This window comes from Marmota flaviventris, chromosome 3 (assembly GCF_047511675.1).
Source record: "Marmota flaviventris isolate mMarFla1 chromosome 3, mMarFla1.hap1, whole genome shotgun sequence".
Taxonomy (NCBI): Eukaryota; Metazoa; Chordata; class Mammalia; order Rodentia; family Sciuridae; genus Marmota; species Marmota flaviventris.
This window is the reverse complement of record NC_092500.1, coordinates 23,872,252-23,887,461: the sequence shown is the minus strand read 5'-3', so window position 1 is coordinate 23,887,461 and position 15,210 is coordinate 23,872,252. Positions and strand designations below refer to the sequence as shown.

Here is a 15,210-nt window from a genome sequence, read left to right as displayed (position 1 = left end):
GTGATCAATAGTAGGGTTGCCAAAATAGGTACAAACCTTTGTCATTGAGGCCATCACACAGGATGGTGCCTGATGATCTTTCATCTCACCTGTCCTTTGCTGGCACTCTGAAAATAGACTATTCCTCTCTCTGAGGCTAGTATTCCTTCTGCTCTGTTGAGGGTCAAGATAGGACTTATCCATCCTTTGTCAGGGAAAGTAGCAGTAAATTAGGCTCAAAACAAATGGGCCAAAGAATATTCTCCTTTTGTTGCCCATCTACCCATCTCCTATTTAAGTTCTCATAAAGAAAAAATATTTTTAAATTGGTGGCGTTTTTCTTACAACAACAAAGAAAAAATAGTGTTTTCAATAAACTCACATAAAGGTTGCTGTGTAGTTCTCAGTGATGATTACGCTATTGTGACCAAGAACAAGTTCTCTGTGCACTGTCTCTGCCTTTAGCTTCCTGCCATCCATCTTTCTACTTCCTGCTGGGTCCTGACCTTCAGTATAGCTAAGCAACAAAATTAGGAAGTTTGGCTCAAACATTTTTTTTTTTCAGAGCTGAAACAATCCAGCTTGACAGGCAAGCACTCTACCATTGAGCTACACCCAGACTTATGCTATTTTTGGAAGAGAAATAAGAATTCTTTCTCTAGATATTAGAATGAAGAATGGTGTTTTAGAGTATTATTTTTCCTTTATGTGTTTTTTTATGGTTAAGAATACATAGTTACTTATTTTCTCCTTACAAAAGCCCTAAGTTAGATAAAGTAGATTTTATTATTTTCATTTTGCAGTAGATGGACTCTTAGGGTCAGAGAGGTTAAGTGACCTACTTGAGGTCCTGTGGCTGGTGTGTGATGGAACCAAGTGTAACTCACCAAGTCCCAGAAGTCCTAATGCTGTTCCCTTTCCGGTGTATCAGGCAGCTTTTCCAGAATTATTGGAGATGACCCTTTTTTTAATGGGAAAATTTTTCAAACAAACTTTTAACAACAGTGTTATATTTTAATTCTTGCCTAATAGAAAAGTTTATAAAACATTCTGTATAAATGAAAATCTTCATATATAATTAAAGGTTCTTTAAAAACTCTTTTTTATTGTTGAGAACCATCATTAGGGTAATCAAGTATTATTACACCTTCCTGCAGATGAGAGTGCTGTGGAGACTGGAGAATTGACATTCTTGTGTGTACTCTTGCTTTCTGGATGATTGGTTTCCATAGTAATTTGTCTTCATCTTCAGATCACAAATGCATGCACATTCTTGCTGTGTCTGTGGTGTAGAGGACACTGGGGGCCACGCAGGTCACTGTTTGCCTTATTAAGCTGCAAGCCTACTTCCTTGAGCCTCCCCTCCTCTGTCCACCTTTGCTCTCAGAGCATCCTCTATTCACTGGTCCAGGGCCCCTCCCTGAAGTTTTCCATATTCATCATCACCGCCACTGTGTCCTCTACCTCCTCTTTGGTTCTTGCTTTTCCTTCTTTCTTGATTTTTCTTCCCTCTCCCCCACCCACATTCTGTGTGCACATTCTGTGTGCACATACACACACACACACACACACACAGATGTGTGCACTACTCTGAAGAGTTGTGAGCTCATCCATTGGCCTTTTCAAGTCATTGCCAACTTGTCATTACTATTACACCTTCAGGTCAGCTAACCTAACATAGCCTGGCATTAAGATTTATTTAGGAATAAATCTTTTGTTTATTGCCCATGTAGATATTTATTTTCTTTTTTTTCACCTTTAGGAATAATTTGGGTGTGTACCTTTCTCTCATTGTGCCCTTGATGTTTTGTAATATGTATCAACCTGAGTACGTAGGTAGACCATGAACATCGTGAGAGTTAGGGGGAGTGTCTCTCTGCTCGTGTTGCTTGAATGAAGGAGTGATGGAATAATGTCTGGGGATATTAGAAATCTAGCTGTTAAATAAATGAGGGCCTTCTTTATATATTTTATTGGTTCAAAAATTAAAAATGCCTTTCTTTTCAAATAAAATACTCATATGTTTGTCATTTTTAGGGTTATTTCAGTTCATGAGAAACTTTCTAATCTTGCACAAATAGCTGAACTATCATTGCCAGCAACTCCTGAAAATACTGCAAATGAGGATATATATAAAATGGATGAAACAGAAGAGAAACCAATTGGTAAAGATATAGAAGTAAGTTATTAAACCATAGAAAGAAGCATTTTTGTTGCAGGATGGGTGTCATTATGCATAATTATTTAAGTTATATTTTAATTTGTCAGAACAGAACTATGTAACTAAACTTGAACTTGAGATTCTTCTGCCCTCTGTTTTCTTTACTGCTAGTACCAGATGTGACCCAACTTTTTGCCACTATGTTTCCTTCAGAGCTCTTCTAAGAATACTGATTACAAGAATATTGACAGCGAATGAAAGAAACCCATCCAGAGACTGTTTAGATATGACTATGAATCCCAAGAGACAATGCTTTCTAGCTTTTTTCACTCTGTTATTTAAATATTTGTATCCCCGAGTGTGTGAATAAGAACTAGAAAGTACAGAGAAGCATATATGCTTTCAGACATTTTTTATGCACATGTTTTTTTTTTTTTTCACCAAAGAAGTGGTGGAGGGGTGATTAATCCCCTGATAATCTGAGTGTTTTCTATGCTGACCAGTGATTGTTCTGGAGGAGGGGATCATTTCTTCTCTCCCTCTCTGGAGTTCTGAAATGGGGCACAAGATATGGATATATGGAGATTCAAAATATCAATGTCATTACTGATAAAGCTGATTAACAAACATGTCTTTCAATCTGTGGTCAAATGAGCTTATCAATATTTTACTACCAAATTATCCAGACTTGCCCACCTATGCACAGTCACCTAGCACATACGTGTAACTACACGGTCTTCCCCTCCCCCCTCAGCTCCCTACCAAGCTTACTGCACATGGGAACAGAAAATAATATTCCTGCAGGTAGGGTGCTCCCACATACATAAAGAAAGATTGCCCAGAAGAGGTTGAGTCTACCATGCTCTGTTTGTGACTCACCCATCAGTTAAATCATTCCTGTCTCCTGAAAAAAATTAGTAATGGCCCCAAAGCAACTGAAGTATTCCTTCTTCTTTCAGAGTGGGATGGAAATCCTTTATTCTCTAGGGAGTAAGGGTAGAGAACACATTTTGTGTTCTAATCATTGGTTCTTTAAATTTCTGTTTGCATATTAATTTAATTTCTCAAGATATATACTTTGTAGTGAATGTAGACTTTTATTTTTTAAGAAGACAAAATAGATATAAAGGAAATGAAACAAAAAGGAGTGATCTCCTGTCCATCTTCTCCTTGCTTCACCATCCTTCTGTGCAAAGACAATTTTTAGCTCTTTAAGCTGTCTCTTTTATTTGTTTCCAAATCTATAAATAATATGCAGTGTCACTTATGAGCAGTGAGTTGCCTGCTCCATGTCTCCACATGTCAGCATCGAGGCTGGCGACATACCATCATGTGCAACATCGCAGTCATTGAGGCAGGAGGGAAGAAAGGGGGCAAGTCATATTGGCTCTGAGTTTCCGTCATGTCACTTCCACTAACATTTTGTTTGCCAAGTAAGTCACGTGTGAAACCAACAATCCCTCTACCAGCATGGAAGTCTGACAGTCGGAAATACTGCTGAGTAGCACTAATGACAAACACAAAAATGGTTCTTCAGGTGTCAAGTTTTTGGATACCATCTGTTGATTTTCTGTTACGGTATATACAGATTTAGCTAATTATGTTCTCCCAACTTTTCCTTTTCCCTTCCCATCTTAATATAGTCAAATCACAAAATTTAGTTGATATTAGTGTTGATTATGATCCTGTAATAATGTTCACAGCTGAGTCAGATTAACATGCTGTGTTTTTTTTTTCTTTCTTGACTTGGCTTTTATATTTAATTTACATGAGTTTTCTTGTGTTTATCCATAAGTTTTTCTCAGGGGTTCATACTGATCATACAATGTCCTGATCCCATTTTCCTCCTGGAACCTTCCATCCTCTCTGTCCAGTTGAAGGCTGGCTGTTCTCAGTGCCAGCTGTGACTTTGATTCTGAGCCTCTCTTTGCTGCTTTCCTGGTTGAGTATGCAACAATTTGGGTCTCATCCCTCTTTTTTTTTTTTTAATCTGAAAGCTTTTAGGATTTTCCCTTTATTTTGGGTCTTGTAGAACTTTTTCCTAAGTAATTTTTGGCTGGGTTAATATTTCATTGGTTACCAGTAACAAAACATTTTTAATTCTTAAAGAATATTCTTGATGTGGCTCTTTGTTTTCTTATGTATCTATCCATGTATTTTTATTATGCGAAGGCATAAAAGTTGGCAACTTTCTCAATTTTCAGAGTATTCTTGCTGGCATTTTCAGTCTTTTTTTTTTTTTTTTATTCCTGCGAAGAGTCGATCTACTGAAGACTTGGTTCATCAGGGAGATGGAGGAGAAATTTACAGCACAGAAATGGCAGCGTCTGCAGAATACGCGTCGCTGTTTAAGACGTCTGGAGTTACCACCCACTCCACTCCTGGGGGCATACGTCCTCATTCTGCTCATTCCCCTTTCTCCCCGTTCTATCAGCATCTCACTTTCAGCTGTCAGTCTTTTTTGGCTGACCAATCAGAGACTCAGAAATAGGTCCGTAACTGAGTCTGGCCAATGAGCGCTCTGGAGGGTGGCGCCCTTTCTGGTCCATGAGTTCCTAGCGGTTCAGCCTAGGGATGCTTCGGCCTTTGACGTGGGCAGCTGGGGGTGGTTTAAACAGAAAGGAAAGACACCCAGCCAAGAGCGCTGGACATGTTTATCCAGGCCAGCTGTGCCGGTAGTGATGACAATCTCGGGACCTTCCTGCCTCTCAATTTTTTTTTTTTCATTTTTATTGAGACATTACTCACATGCCACGAATTCGCCCTTCTAAAGTGTACAGTTCAGTGGCTTCTTTTGCATATTTGTGAAGAAGAACATCTTAATCTCCTAAAAAAGATCCCATGCTGACCTGTCCCTCCTGTTGTCCCTCCCCCACCCCTTCCAGGTCTGGGCACCCATCGGCTTTACCTCTCCCTGGCCTGTCTCCTCTGCTGTTTCCTCTCGGTGGACTCATCCATTACCTGACCTTTCCTGTCTGGTTTCTTTCACGTTGACTTTTTAAGTTTCCTCCCGTTGCAGCATGAGCCAGGGCTAGATTCTTGGTTTGTGACTGAATAAGATTTCTTTCTTTTTTTTTTTTTTTTAATTTTTTATTGTTGGCTGTTCAAAACATTACATAGTTCTTGATATATCATATTTCACACTTTGATTCAAGTGGGTTATGAGCTCCCATTTTTACCCCATATACAGATTGCAGAATCACATCAGTTACACATCCATTGATTTACATATTGCCATACTAGTGTCTGTTGTGTTCTGCTGCCTTTCCTATCCTCTACTATCCCCCCTCCCCTCCCCTCCCCTCCCCTCCCCTCTTCTCACTCTGCCCCCTCTACTGACATTCATTTGTCCCCCTTGTATTATTTTTCCCTTTCCCCTCACTTCCTCTTGTATGTACTTTTGTATAACTCTGAGGGTTTCCTTCCATTTCCATGCAATTTCCCTTCTCTCTCCCTTTCCCTCCCACCTCTCATCCCTGTTTAATGTTAATCTTCTTCTCATGCTCTTCGACCCTACTCTGTTCTTAGTTACTCTCCTTATATCAAAGAAGACATTTGGCATTTGTTTTTTAGGGATTGGCTAGCTTCACTTAGCATAATCTGCTCTAATGCCATCCATTTCCCTGCAAATTCTATGATTTTGTCATTTTTTAATGCAGAGTAATACTCCATTGTGTATAAATGCCACATTTTTTTTTATCCATTCATCTATTGAAGGGCATCTAGGTTGGTTCCACAGTCTTGCTATTGTGAATTGTGCTGCTATGAACATCGATGTAGCAGTGTCCCTGTAGCATGCTCTTTTTAGGTCTTTAGGGAATAGACCAAGAAGGGGAATAGCTGGGTCAAATGGTGGCTCCATTCCCAGCTTTCCAAGAAATCTCCATACTGTTTTCCAAATTGGCTGCACCAATTTGCAGTCCCACCAACAATGTACAAGTGTACCCTTTTCCCCACATCCTCGCCAGCACTTGTTGTTTGACTTCATAATGGCTGCCAATCTAACTGGAGTGAGATGGTATCTTAGGGTGGTTTTGATTTGCATTTCTCTGGCTGCTAGAGATGGTGAGCATTTTTTCATGTACTTGTTGATTGATTGTATGTCCTCCTCTGAGAAGTGTCTGTTCAGGTCCTTGGCCCATTTGTTGATTGGGTTGTTTGTTATCTTATTGTCTAATTTTTGGAGTTCTTTGTATACTCTGGATATTAGGGCTCTATCTGAAGTGTGAGGAGTAAAGATTTGTTCCCAGGATGTAGGCTCCCTATTTACCTCTCTTATTGTTTCTTTTGCTGAGAAAAAACTTTTTAGTTTGAGTAAGTCCCATTTGTTGATTCTAGTTATTAACTTTTGTGCTATGGGTGTCCTATTGAGGAATTTGGAGCCCAACCCCACAGTATGTAGATCGTAGCCAACTTTTTCTTCTATCAGACGGCGTGTCTCTGATTTGATATCAAGCTCCTTGATCCATTTTGAATTAACTTTTGTGCATGGCGAGAGAAAGGGATTCAGTTTCATTTTGTTGCATATGGATTTCCAGTTTTCCCAGCACCATTTGTTGAAGATGCTATCCTTCCTCCATTGCATGCTTTTAGCCCCTTTATCAAATATAAGGTAGTTGTAGTTTTGTGGATTGGTTTCTGTGTCCTCTATTCTGTACCATTGGTCCACCCGCCTGTTTTGGTACCAGTACCATGCTGTTTTTGTTACTATTGCTCTGTAGTATAGTTTGAAGTCTGGTATCGCTATACCACCTGATTCACACTTCCTGCTTAGCATTGTTTTTGCTATTCTGGGTCGTTTATTTTTTCATATGAATTTCATGATTGCTTTCTCTGTTTCTACAAGAAATGCCGTTGGGATTTTGATTGGCATTGCATTAAACCTATAGAGAACTTTTGGTAATATCGCCATTTTGATGATGTTAGTTCTGCCTATCCATGAGCAGGGTATATTTTTCCATCTTCTAAGATCTTCTTCTATTTCTCTCTTTAGGGTTCTGTAGTTTTCATTGTATAAGTCTTTCACCTCTTTTGTTAGGTTGATTCCCAAGTATTTTATTCTTTTTGAAGATATTGTGAATGGAGTGGTTGTCCTCATTTCCATTTCAGAGGATTTGTCGCTGATATACAGGAATGCCTTTGATTTATGCGTGTTGATTTTATATCCTGCCACTTTGCTGAATTCATTTATTAGCTCTAATAGTTTCTTTGTAGACCCTTTTGGGTCTGCTAGGTATAGAATCATGTCATCTGCAAATAGTGATAATTTAAGTTCTTCTTTTCCTATTTTGATGCCTTTAATTTCTTTCGTCTGTCTAATTGCTCTGGCCAGTGTTTCGAGAACTATGTTGAACAGAAGTGGTGAGAGAGGGCATCCCTGTCTTGTTTCAGATTTTAGAGGGAATGCCTTCAATTTTTCTCCATTCAGAATGATGCTAGCCTGAGGCTTAGCATAGATTGCTTTTACAATATTGAGGTATGTTCCTGTTATCCCTAGTTTTTCTAGAGTTTTGAACATAAAGGGATGCTGTACTTTGTCGAATGCTTTTTCCGCATCTATCGAGATGATCATATGGTTCTTATTTTTAAGTCTATTGATGTGGTGAATAACATTTATTGATTTCCGTATATTGAACCAGCCTTGCATCCCAGGGATGAATCCTACTTGATCATGGTGTACAATTTTTTTGATATGTTTTTGTATCCGATTCGCCAGAATTTTATTGAGGATTTTTGCATCTAGGTTCATTAGAGATATTGGTCTGTAGTTTTCTTTCTTTGAAGTGTCTTTGTCTGGTTTAGGTATCAGGGTGATGTTGGCCTCATAGAATGAATTTGGAAGTTCTCCCTCTTTTTCTATTTCCTGAAGTAGCTTGAAAAGTATTGGTATTAGTTCCTCTTTAAAGGTTTTGTAAAACTCTGCTGTATACCCATCCGGTCCTGGGCTTTTCTTAGTTGGTAGTCTTTTGATGGTTTCTTCTATTTCCTCAATTGATATTGGTCTGTTTAGGTTGTCTATATCCTCCTGACTCAATCTGGGCAGATCATATGACTTAAGAAATTTATCTATGCCTTCACTATCTTCTAATTTATTGGAGTATAAGGATTCAAAATAATTTTTGATTATCTTCTGTATTTCTGAACTGTCTGTTGTGATATTGCCTTTTTTCATCCCGTATGCTAGTAATTTGAGTTCTCTCTCTTCTTCTCTTCGCTAGCATGGCTAAGGGTCTGTCGATTTTGTTTATTTTTTCAAAGAACCAACTTTTAGTTTTGTCAATTTTTTCAATTGTTTCTTTTGTTTCGATTTCATTGATTTCAGCTCTGATTTTAATTATTTCTTGCCTTCTACTTCTTTTGCTGTTGTTTTGCTCTTCTTTTTCAAGGATTTTGAGATGAAGTATGAGATCATTTATTTGTTGGTTTTTTCTTTTTTTAAGGAATGAACTCCAAGCAATGAATTTTCCTCTTAGAACTGCTTTCAATGTGTCCCATAGATTCCGATATGTTGTGTCTGTGTTTTCATTAATCTCTAAGAATTTTTTAATTTCCTCCTTGATGTCTTCTATAACCCATTGATCATTCAGTAACCTATTGTTCATTCTCCAAGTGATGTATTCTTTTTCCTTCCTTCTTTTATCGTTGATTTTCAGTTCCATTCCCTTATGATCAGATAAGATGCATGGTATTATCTCTACTCCTTTATATTGTCTAAGAGTTGCCCTGTGACATAATATATGATCTCTTTTTGAGAAGGATCCATGTGCTGCTGAGAAAAAAGTGTAACTGCTTGATGTTGGGTGGTATATTCTATATATGTCAATTAAGTCTAGGTTATTAATTGTGTTATTGAGTTCTATAGTTTCCTTATTCAACTTTTGTTTGGAGGATCTGTCCAGTGGCGAGAGAGGTGTGTTGAAGTCTCCCATGATTATGGTATGGTGGTCTATTAGACTCTTGAACTTGAGAAGAGTTTGTTTGATGAACATAGCTGCACCATTGTTTGGGGCATATATATTTATGATTGTTATGTCTTGTTGGTGTATGGTTCCCTTAAGCAGTATGTAGTGTCCCTCTTTATCCCTTTTGATTAACTTTGGCTTGAAATCTATTTTATTTGATATGAGTATGGACACTCCTGCTTGTTTCCGAAGTCCATATGAGTGATATGATTTTTCCCAACCTTTCACCTTTAGCCTATGTATGTCTTTTCCTATCAAATGCGTCTCCTGTAGGCAGCATATTGTTGGGTCTTGTTTTGTGATCCATTCTACTAGCCTGTGACTCTTTATTGGTGAGTTTAAGCCATTAACATTTAGGGTTATTATTGAGATATGGGTTGTTCTTCCAGTCATATTTGTTTATTTATGTTACTAAACATGGTTTGTTTTCCTCTTTGATTATTTTTCCCCCCTTTACTGTCCTACATCCCACTGTTGGTTTTCATTGTTATTTTCCATTTCCTCTTCCTGTAATGTTTTGCCAAGGATGTTTTGAAGAGATGGTTTTCTAGCTGCAAATTCTTTTAACTTTTGTTTATTGTGGAAGGTTTTAATTTCATCTTCCATCCTGAAGCTTAATTTCGCTGGAAACACAATTCTTGGTTGGAACCCATTTTCTTTCAGTGTTTGAAATATGTTATTCCAGGATCTTCTAGCTTTCAGAGTCTGTGCTGAAAGATCAGCTGTTATCCTGATTGGCTTACCCCTAAATGTGATCTGCTTCCTTTCTCTTGTAGCTTTTAAAATTCTCTCCTTATTCTGTATGTTGGGCATCTTCATTATAATGTGTCTAGCTGTGGGTCTCTTATGATTGTGCACATTCGGTGTCCTGTAGGCTTCTAGGATTTGGGATTCTGTCTCATTCTTCAAGTCTGGGAAGTTTTCTCATATTATTTCATTGAATAGATTGCTCATTCCTTTGGTTTGAAACTCTGTCCCTTCCTGTATCCCAGTGACTCTTAAATTTGGTCTCTTGATGTTATCCCATATTTCTTGGATGTTCTGCTCATGGTTTCTTAACAGTCTTGCTGAGCTGTCTATGTTCTTTTCAAGTTGACATACTTTATCTTCATTGTCTGATGTTCTATCTTCTAAGTGTTCTACTCTGCTGGTAGTATTCTCAATTGAGTTTTTAAGTTGCTTTATTGCTTCCTGCATTTCTAGGATTTCTGTTTGTTTGTTTTTTATAACCTCTATCTCCCTGTGTAGTTGATCTTTTGCTTCTTGGATTTGTTTATGTAATTCATTGTTGAAGTGATCTTTCATTGTCTGATTTTGCTGTCTGATGTCTTCTTTGAGACTCCAGATCATCTGAAGCATGTATATCCTGAATTCTTTATCTGACATTCCATCTGCTGCAGCTATTACCTCTTCTAACGTTGAGTTGACCTGCATTGCTTGTGGTCCTTTCTTTCCTTGTCTCTTCATACTGTTCGTGTTCCTTTCTACTTGGTGAAACTGTTGTGCTATTGAATTTTCCCCCTATATATTTATATTGGTCTTGTATAGTTGCAAAGTCTCCCTCGCAGGCGCGGGCGGCGGCTCTGCCCCTCCTCCAATTGGGGCAATGTGCCTACCACGCCGGCAGGCCGCTGGGCCTGCTCTGCCGGTCGGTAGCAGGTCCGTCTACCTTGCAGGCGCGGGCGGCGGCTCTGTCCCTCTGCAGGCCGCTAGGCTTGTTCTGTTGGTGGTCACAGTTCTGCCTACTTTGCAGGCGCAGGCAGCGGCACTGCCCCTCTGCAGGCCTCTGGGGCTGTTCTGCCAGTGGGTCGCAGGTCCGCCTACCTTGCAGGCGCGGGGGGGGGTGCAGCTCTACCCTTCTTCAGGCCACTGGGCCTGTTCTGTCTATCGGTTGCAGGTCTGGCCTGTACTGTTGGTGGTCACAGTTCCGTCTACCTTGCAGGCGTAGGGGGAGGGGGCGGCTCTGCCTCTCAGCAGGCCGTTGCTCCTCTTCTGCCGGTGGGTCACAGGCCCGCCTACCTTGCAGGAGTGATTGGAAGCTCTGCCCCTCCACGGGCCACTGGGCCTTTTCTGTTGGTGGTCACAGTTCCGTCTACCTTGCCGGCGCAGGGGGAGCGGGCGGCTCTCTTCAGTCTTAATTTACCAACAGAGTGAATGAATATGATTTTCATTATTACAAAGGCACCCAGTCCAGATGTAAGAGAATCTATCAGGCAAGTATTGTTAGCCTTTACAAAATGCCAGCTCCCAGCATTTGTGTCTTCTGTGCTCTGTGCCTACATTTATCATAGAACAGATGTCTTAGAATTTTGGTTGTATATTTTTTTCAGTGTCCTCAGATGTTGCAATATGAATTAAGATGCTTACTGATATACTATACTGAGTCCCTAAAATAAGTCCTCCAATAGATCAGACTATCTCAAACTCAAGAGATTTTGTACATGTAGTTTTTTTAAATAAAGTGTATGTTGTGTTTCATATCTATTTTCAAGAATTCAACTTTTAATTTAAACAATTCTTTTCTAGAACACTAATAATCAGTTTTTCAGTAACAGAAAAAAACCTATCAGATTGCTATCTTTGAGCCATAGTCTAGAATATTCTCTGCTGAAAATGTCACTAAATCCACTCCTTTACAGTTTTAACCCAAACTCATTTGTCTTTTCAACTTAGATTGACTGAGACAGGAGAATGAGCATCCATAAGAGTAGAGATTCTAGAATGTACTATACCACTCAATTTTACTATCTAAGGTTCATTCAGTTATCCTTTCCAGGAATAATTTCCCTTCATCTCTAAAATACATTATCTTTGTGCTCAAATACTGCTGTGAGGTGGAAAGATGAGTTCTTTGGGTGGAATGAGAGTCACCAGAATGTCCTTGATGTAGTTATTGAATTCATAACAAAGAGCCAAGTATCTAAGTCAGGAGGTTGTCTGTGAATTTAAACAAATCAGGAATAAATAGGGATGAGGAGAGAGTGGTGTTTGAATGTAAGTGCAAGCAGGAATCCAGAGGACCTGCCTTGACTTGCTGAAGGTTTGTGGCTTGCTTTCATTTCCAGATCTGAATGGTAAGTGCCAGTGCATCAACCCTGGAGTAGAAAAAATTTCTTTCAAATTTGATGTTCGCTTCTTAATTTTTAAATTTGTTTTATGCACCTTGAAAGTGTTTCCTTATCTTTAAAATAGAGCATTTTAGATGTGTCCCAGTTCTTATCTCTATATGAAAGAACATCACCAGATGGAAGAAATACTAATATTTGTTTGGGTGAATTGATAAGCAAATTAGCTCACAGCATTTGAAAGTTGAGAAATGGAAGTAAAATAAACTTTTTCTTTTTCCTTTTTTCCCATAATACTAACCAGCCCGGGGGCGGGGGAGGGGGGGAGGGAAGCTAGATTCTGGGTTATAGCAAATAAATCTCATTGACTAAATTTGGTCATTCATTGTCATGACAACCTTCACTTGGAGCTAATTAGAAGTTAACTAGAACACTTGACGAGATCGTTTCTGGTCTGGACTTGGATAGGATTTCATAACTTCTATAATCTGATATATTTATTTCTATTACAATATATATTGTTGGTGGGTTATGGACTATAAGAGTCCAAAAAATGTGCCTTTGGATGATATGTGGGATAGTGAATCTCATTCTGTCTCACTCCCTCCTTTTTTCTTTTCTAAAATAAGCCAAGAACTTTAGAATATAGATATTAATTTAAGTTAAAATTAGGAGCGAGAGCTACAGAACAGGTCTTCCAATCACTTCTTGCTTGAAAATCTGTATACCCTTCTGAAATGAACAACACTGGCTCAGAATGACTGAGTTATTTTAATCTTTTAGAGAGCTCAAGGGCATGTTCAGACTTTTAAAAGTATATGAAAGATGCAAACCCTTTTTTGGAATGATAGTATACTGATATAGGAAGCTGAATACAAGTTTTCCAGATCACCTACGATTAATTTGGCAAATATTTAAAGTATACCTGGATGGTACAAGACAATTAAAATTAGTATATAGTCATATTTGAAAAATTAAAGTCCTATAAAGGCATATAGAAAAATATAATTGAACATGAGCTTCAATTATCAAATTCTTTCTGAGAAACCATTATGTGAAAACGTGTTCTAGGCCTGGGGATATGAAGACATTCAGGAATGAATACAGATGGAGAAGCTTAAACATTGTATGAATGTGGCCATATACAGTACCCAGTGGTCATTCATAATGATTCCAACCACCTGCTAGCCTTCTCAGCAAAGTGGCATTTGAAGTGTGATGTTGAAAATCACTGGAAACATTCTATATCTTTCAGAATTTCTCATAAGAACATTTTAGGGGTATTATAGTTTAGATATTAGGTATCCCTCAAAATCTCATGTGTGAGACAATACAAGGTTTTCATATGGAATGATTGGATTATGAGAGCCTTAACCCAATTGGTGAATTAATCCCCTATAGGATTAACTAAGTAATAACTGAAGGCAGGTAGGGTATGGCTGGAGGAGGTAGGTCTTTGGGGGTGTGCCTCTCGGGTACATATTTGGAGAGCTGAGCTCTGTCTCTCTTCTTCCTGGTGTGATGGCTTGAGTTGCTTCCCTTCATCATACCCTTACACCGTAATGTTCTGCCTTGCCACGGGCCCTGAAGAATCAAGCCAGCTATTTGTGGACTATAACCTCTGAAACTCTGAGCCCCCGGATAAACTTCTTCTCTTCTAAAATTGTTCTTGTCAGGTCTATTAGTCACAACAGTGAAAAGGCTGGGGTGAATTTTTTATAACGCATAGCAAAACTACTTTCAGTTTTTTCTCAGCTGTATTAGCTAGCATTTGCAACTGTAATGAAATTACTGACATATGCTACCTAGGAAGAAAAGAGGTTTATTAAGTTCACTGTTTTGGAGATTCAAAGTTCAGACTCTGACTCTGGTGAGGGGCCCAGTGTACATGGCAGATGGTATAACAAGAGCTGAAGATCACATCTTGAACTAGGAAGTAGAGGGAGAGCTAGATGGGCTAGGCTTGATCCTTTTATAACATCCTTCTCAAGAGAATTCTAGAGGTTACAGAGAACTATTACTGAGAGATCATGCTCACCCTCATGACCTAAGGACCTATTACTAGACCCTACCTCTTAAAGGTACCTATTACTAGACCCTACCTCTTAAAGGTACATCTCCCAGGGCTGCCACTCTAGGGATCCAGCCTTGAATCACATGAACTCCTGGGGGACATAGTGATGCCCTATCCAAACTGTAGCACCAGCTCTGGTATCTCCCGACATCCACAGCAACCCTAATACTGGCTTAAACTCCTAACACTGTTCCTCCAGCTAGTGTGCAGAGTTTTTTCTTTTCTTCTTCCTGCTCTCACTTAGGTCTTTATTATGTAGTCCAACTTTCTGACTGACTTCTTCATGATGCAGGTTCTATACTATACAGAAGGGCAAGGTTTCTGTAATCCTTCTTCTTCAATGGTAGGGCTGTTGATGGAAACTATTCCAATTTATTATTTTTTAAATCTTATTTACATATATTGTGTGTGTGTATGTAAAGAAAGCTAAGCAAAATAATGTACTATTAAATAGCTCAAATGGCATTCTATAATAACTCCTGTAGACTGAAAAGAAAGTCACTTTTCCTTGTATCCCAAAATATCCTATGCCCTTGCTGTATTGCTTTAGTAATTAGCCATTTATTCAGCTCCTCTTCTTTCTTGACTGTGAATTCCTTTGCTTAGATATCTTATTGATCTTTATATCATAGATACCTAGTGCTTCTTCAGTAGTTATTTGTGAAACTTCTAGTTGGATACCTGTAGAGAAACTCATTCCAGACTGAGAATAGAGCAAGAGATGAGTTATGAAGTCACAGAGCGGAATCTTATATTCAGGGGACGGTAAGATATCCATTGTGGAAGAAGTGTAGGGGGAATTTGTGGTAGATGGGTCTGGGGAGATCTGTGGAATAAGTGCTGCTCCCTCTCTGCCCGCACCACATAGTGCTGGAGGAGTCTATCTCCCCTGTTCCTCTCACTAGACCAAGAGCTCCTTAAAACTCTCTTTGTGTCTTGTTAATCTCTTGTTACCACTCCCTGGGCATG

General features: G+C 38.9%; 1 protein-coding gene across 1 annotated transcript in view; it reads left to right on the top strand.

The window, feature by feature from the left end:
- The window catches only part of Cfap54 (cilia and flagella associated protein 54), a 308,923-nt gene that overhangs the window by 243,181 nt on the left and 50,532 nt on the right, over positions 1 to 15,210 (top strand). Inside the window, exon 66 of the mRNA XM_027928857.2 lies at positions 2,017 to 2,158. Coding sequence (XP_027784658.2) covers positions 2,017 to 2,158 — 142 coding nt within the window. The remainder of the gene's footprint in view (positions 1 to 2,016; positions 2,159 to 15,210) is intronic.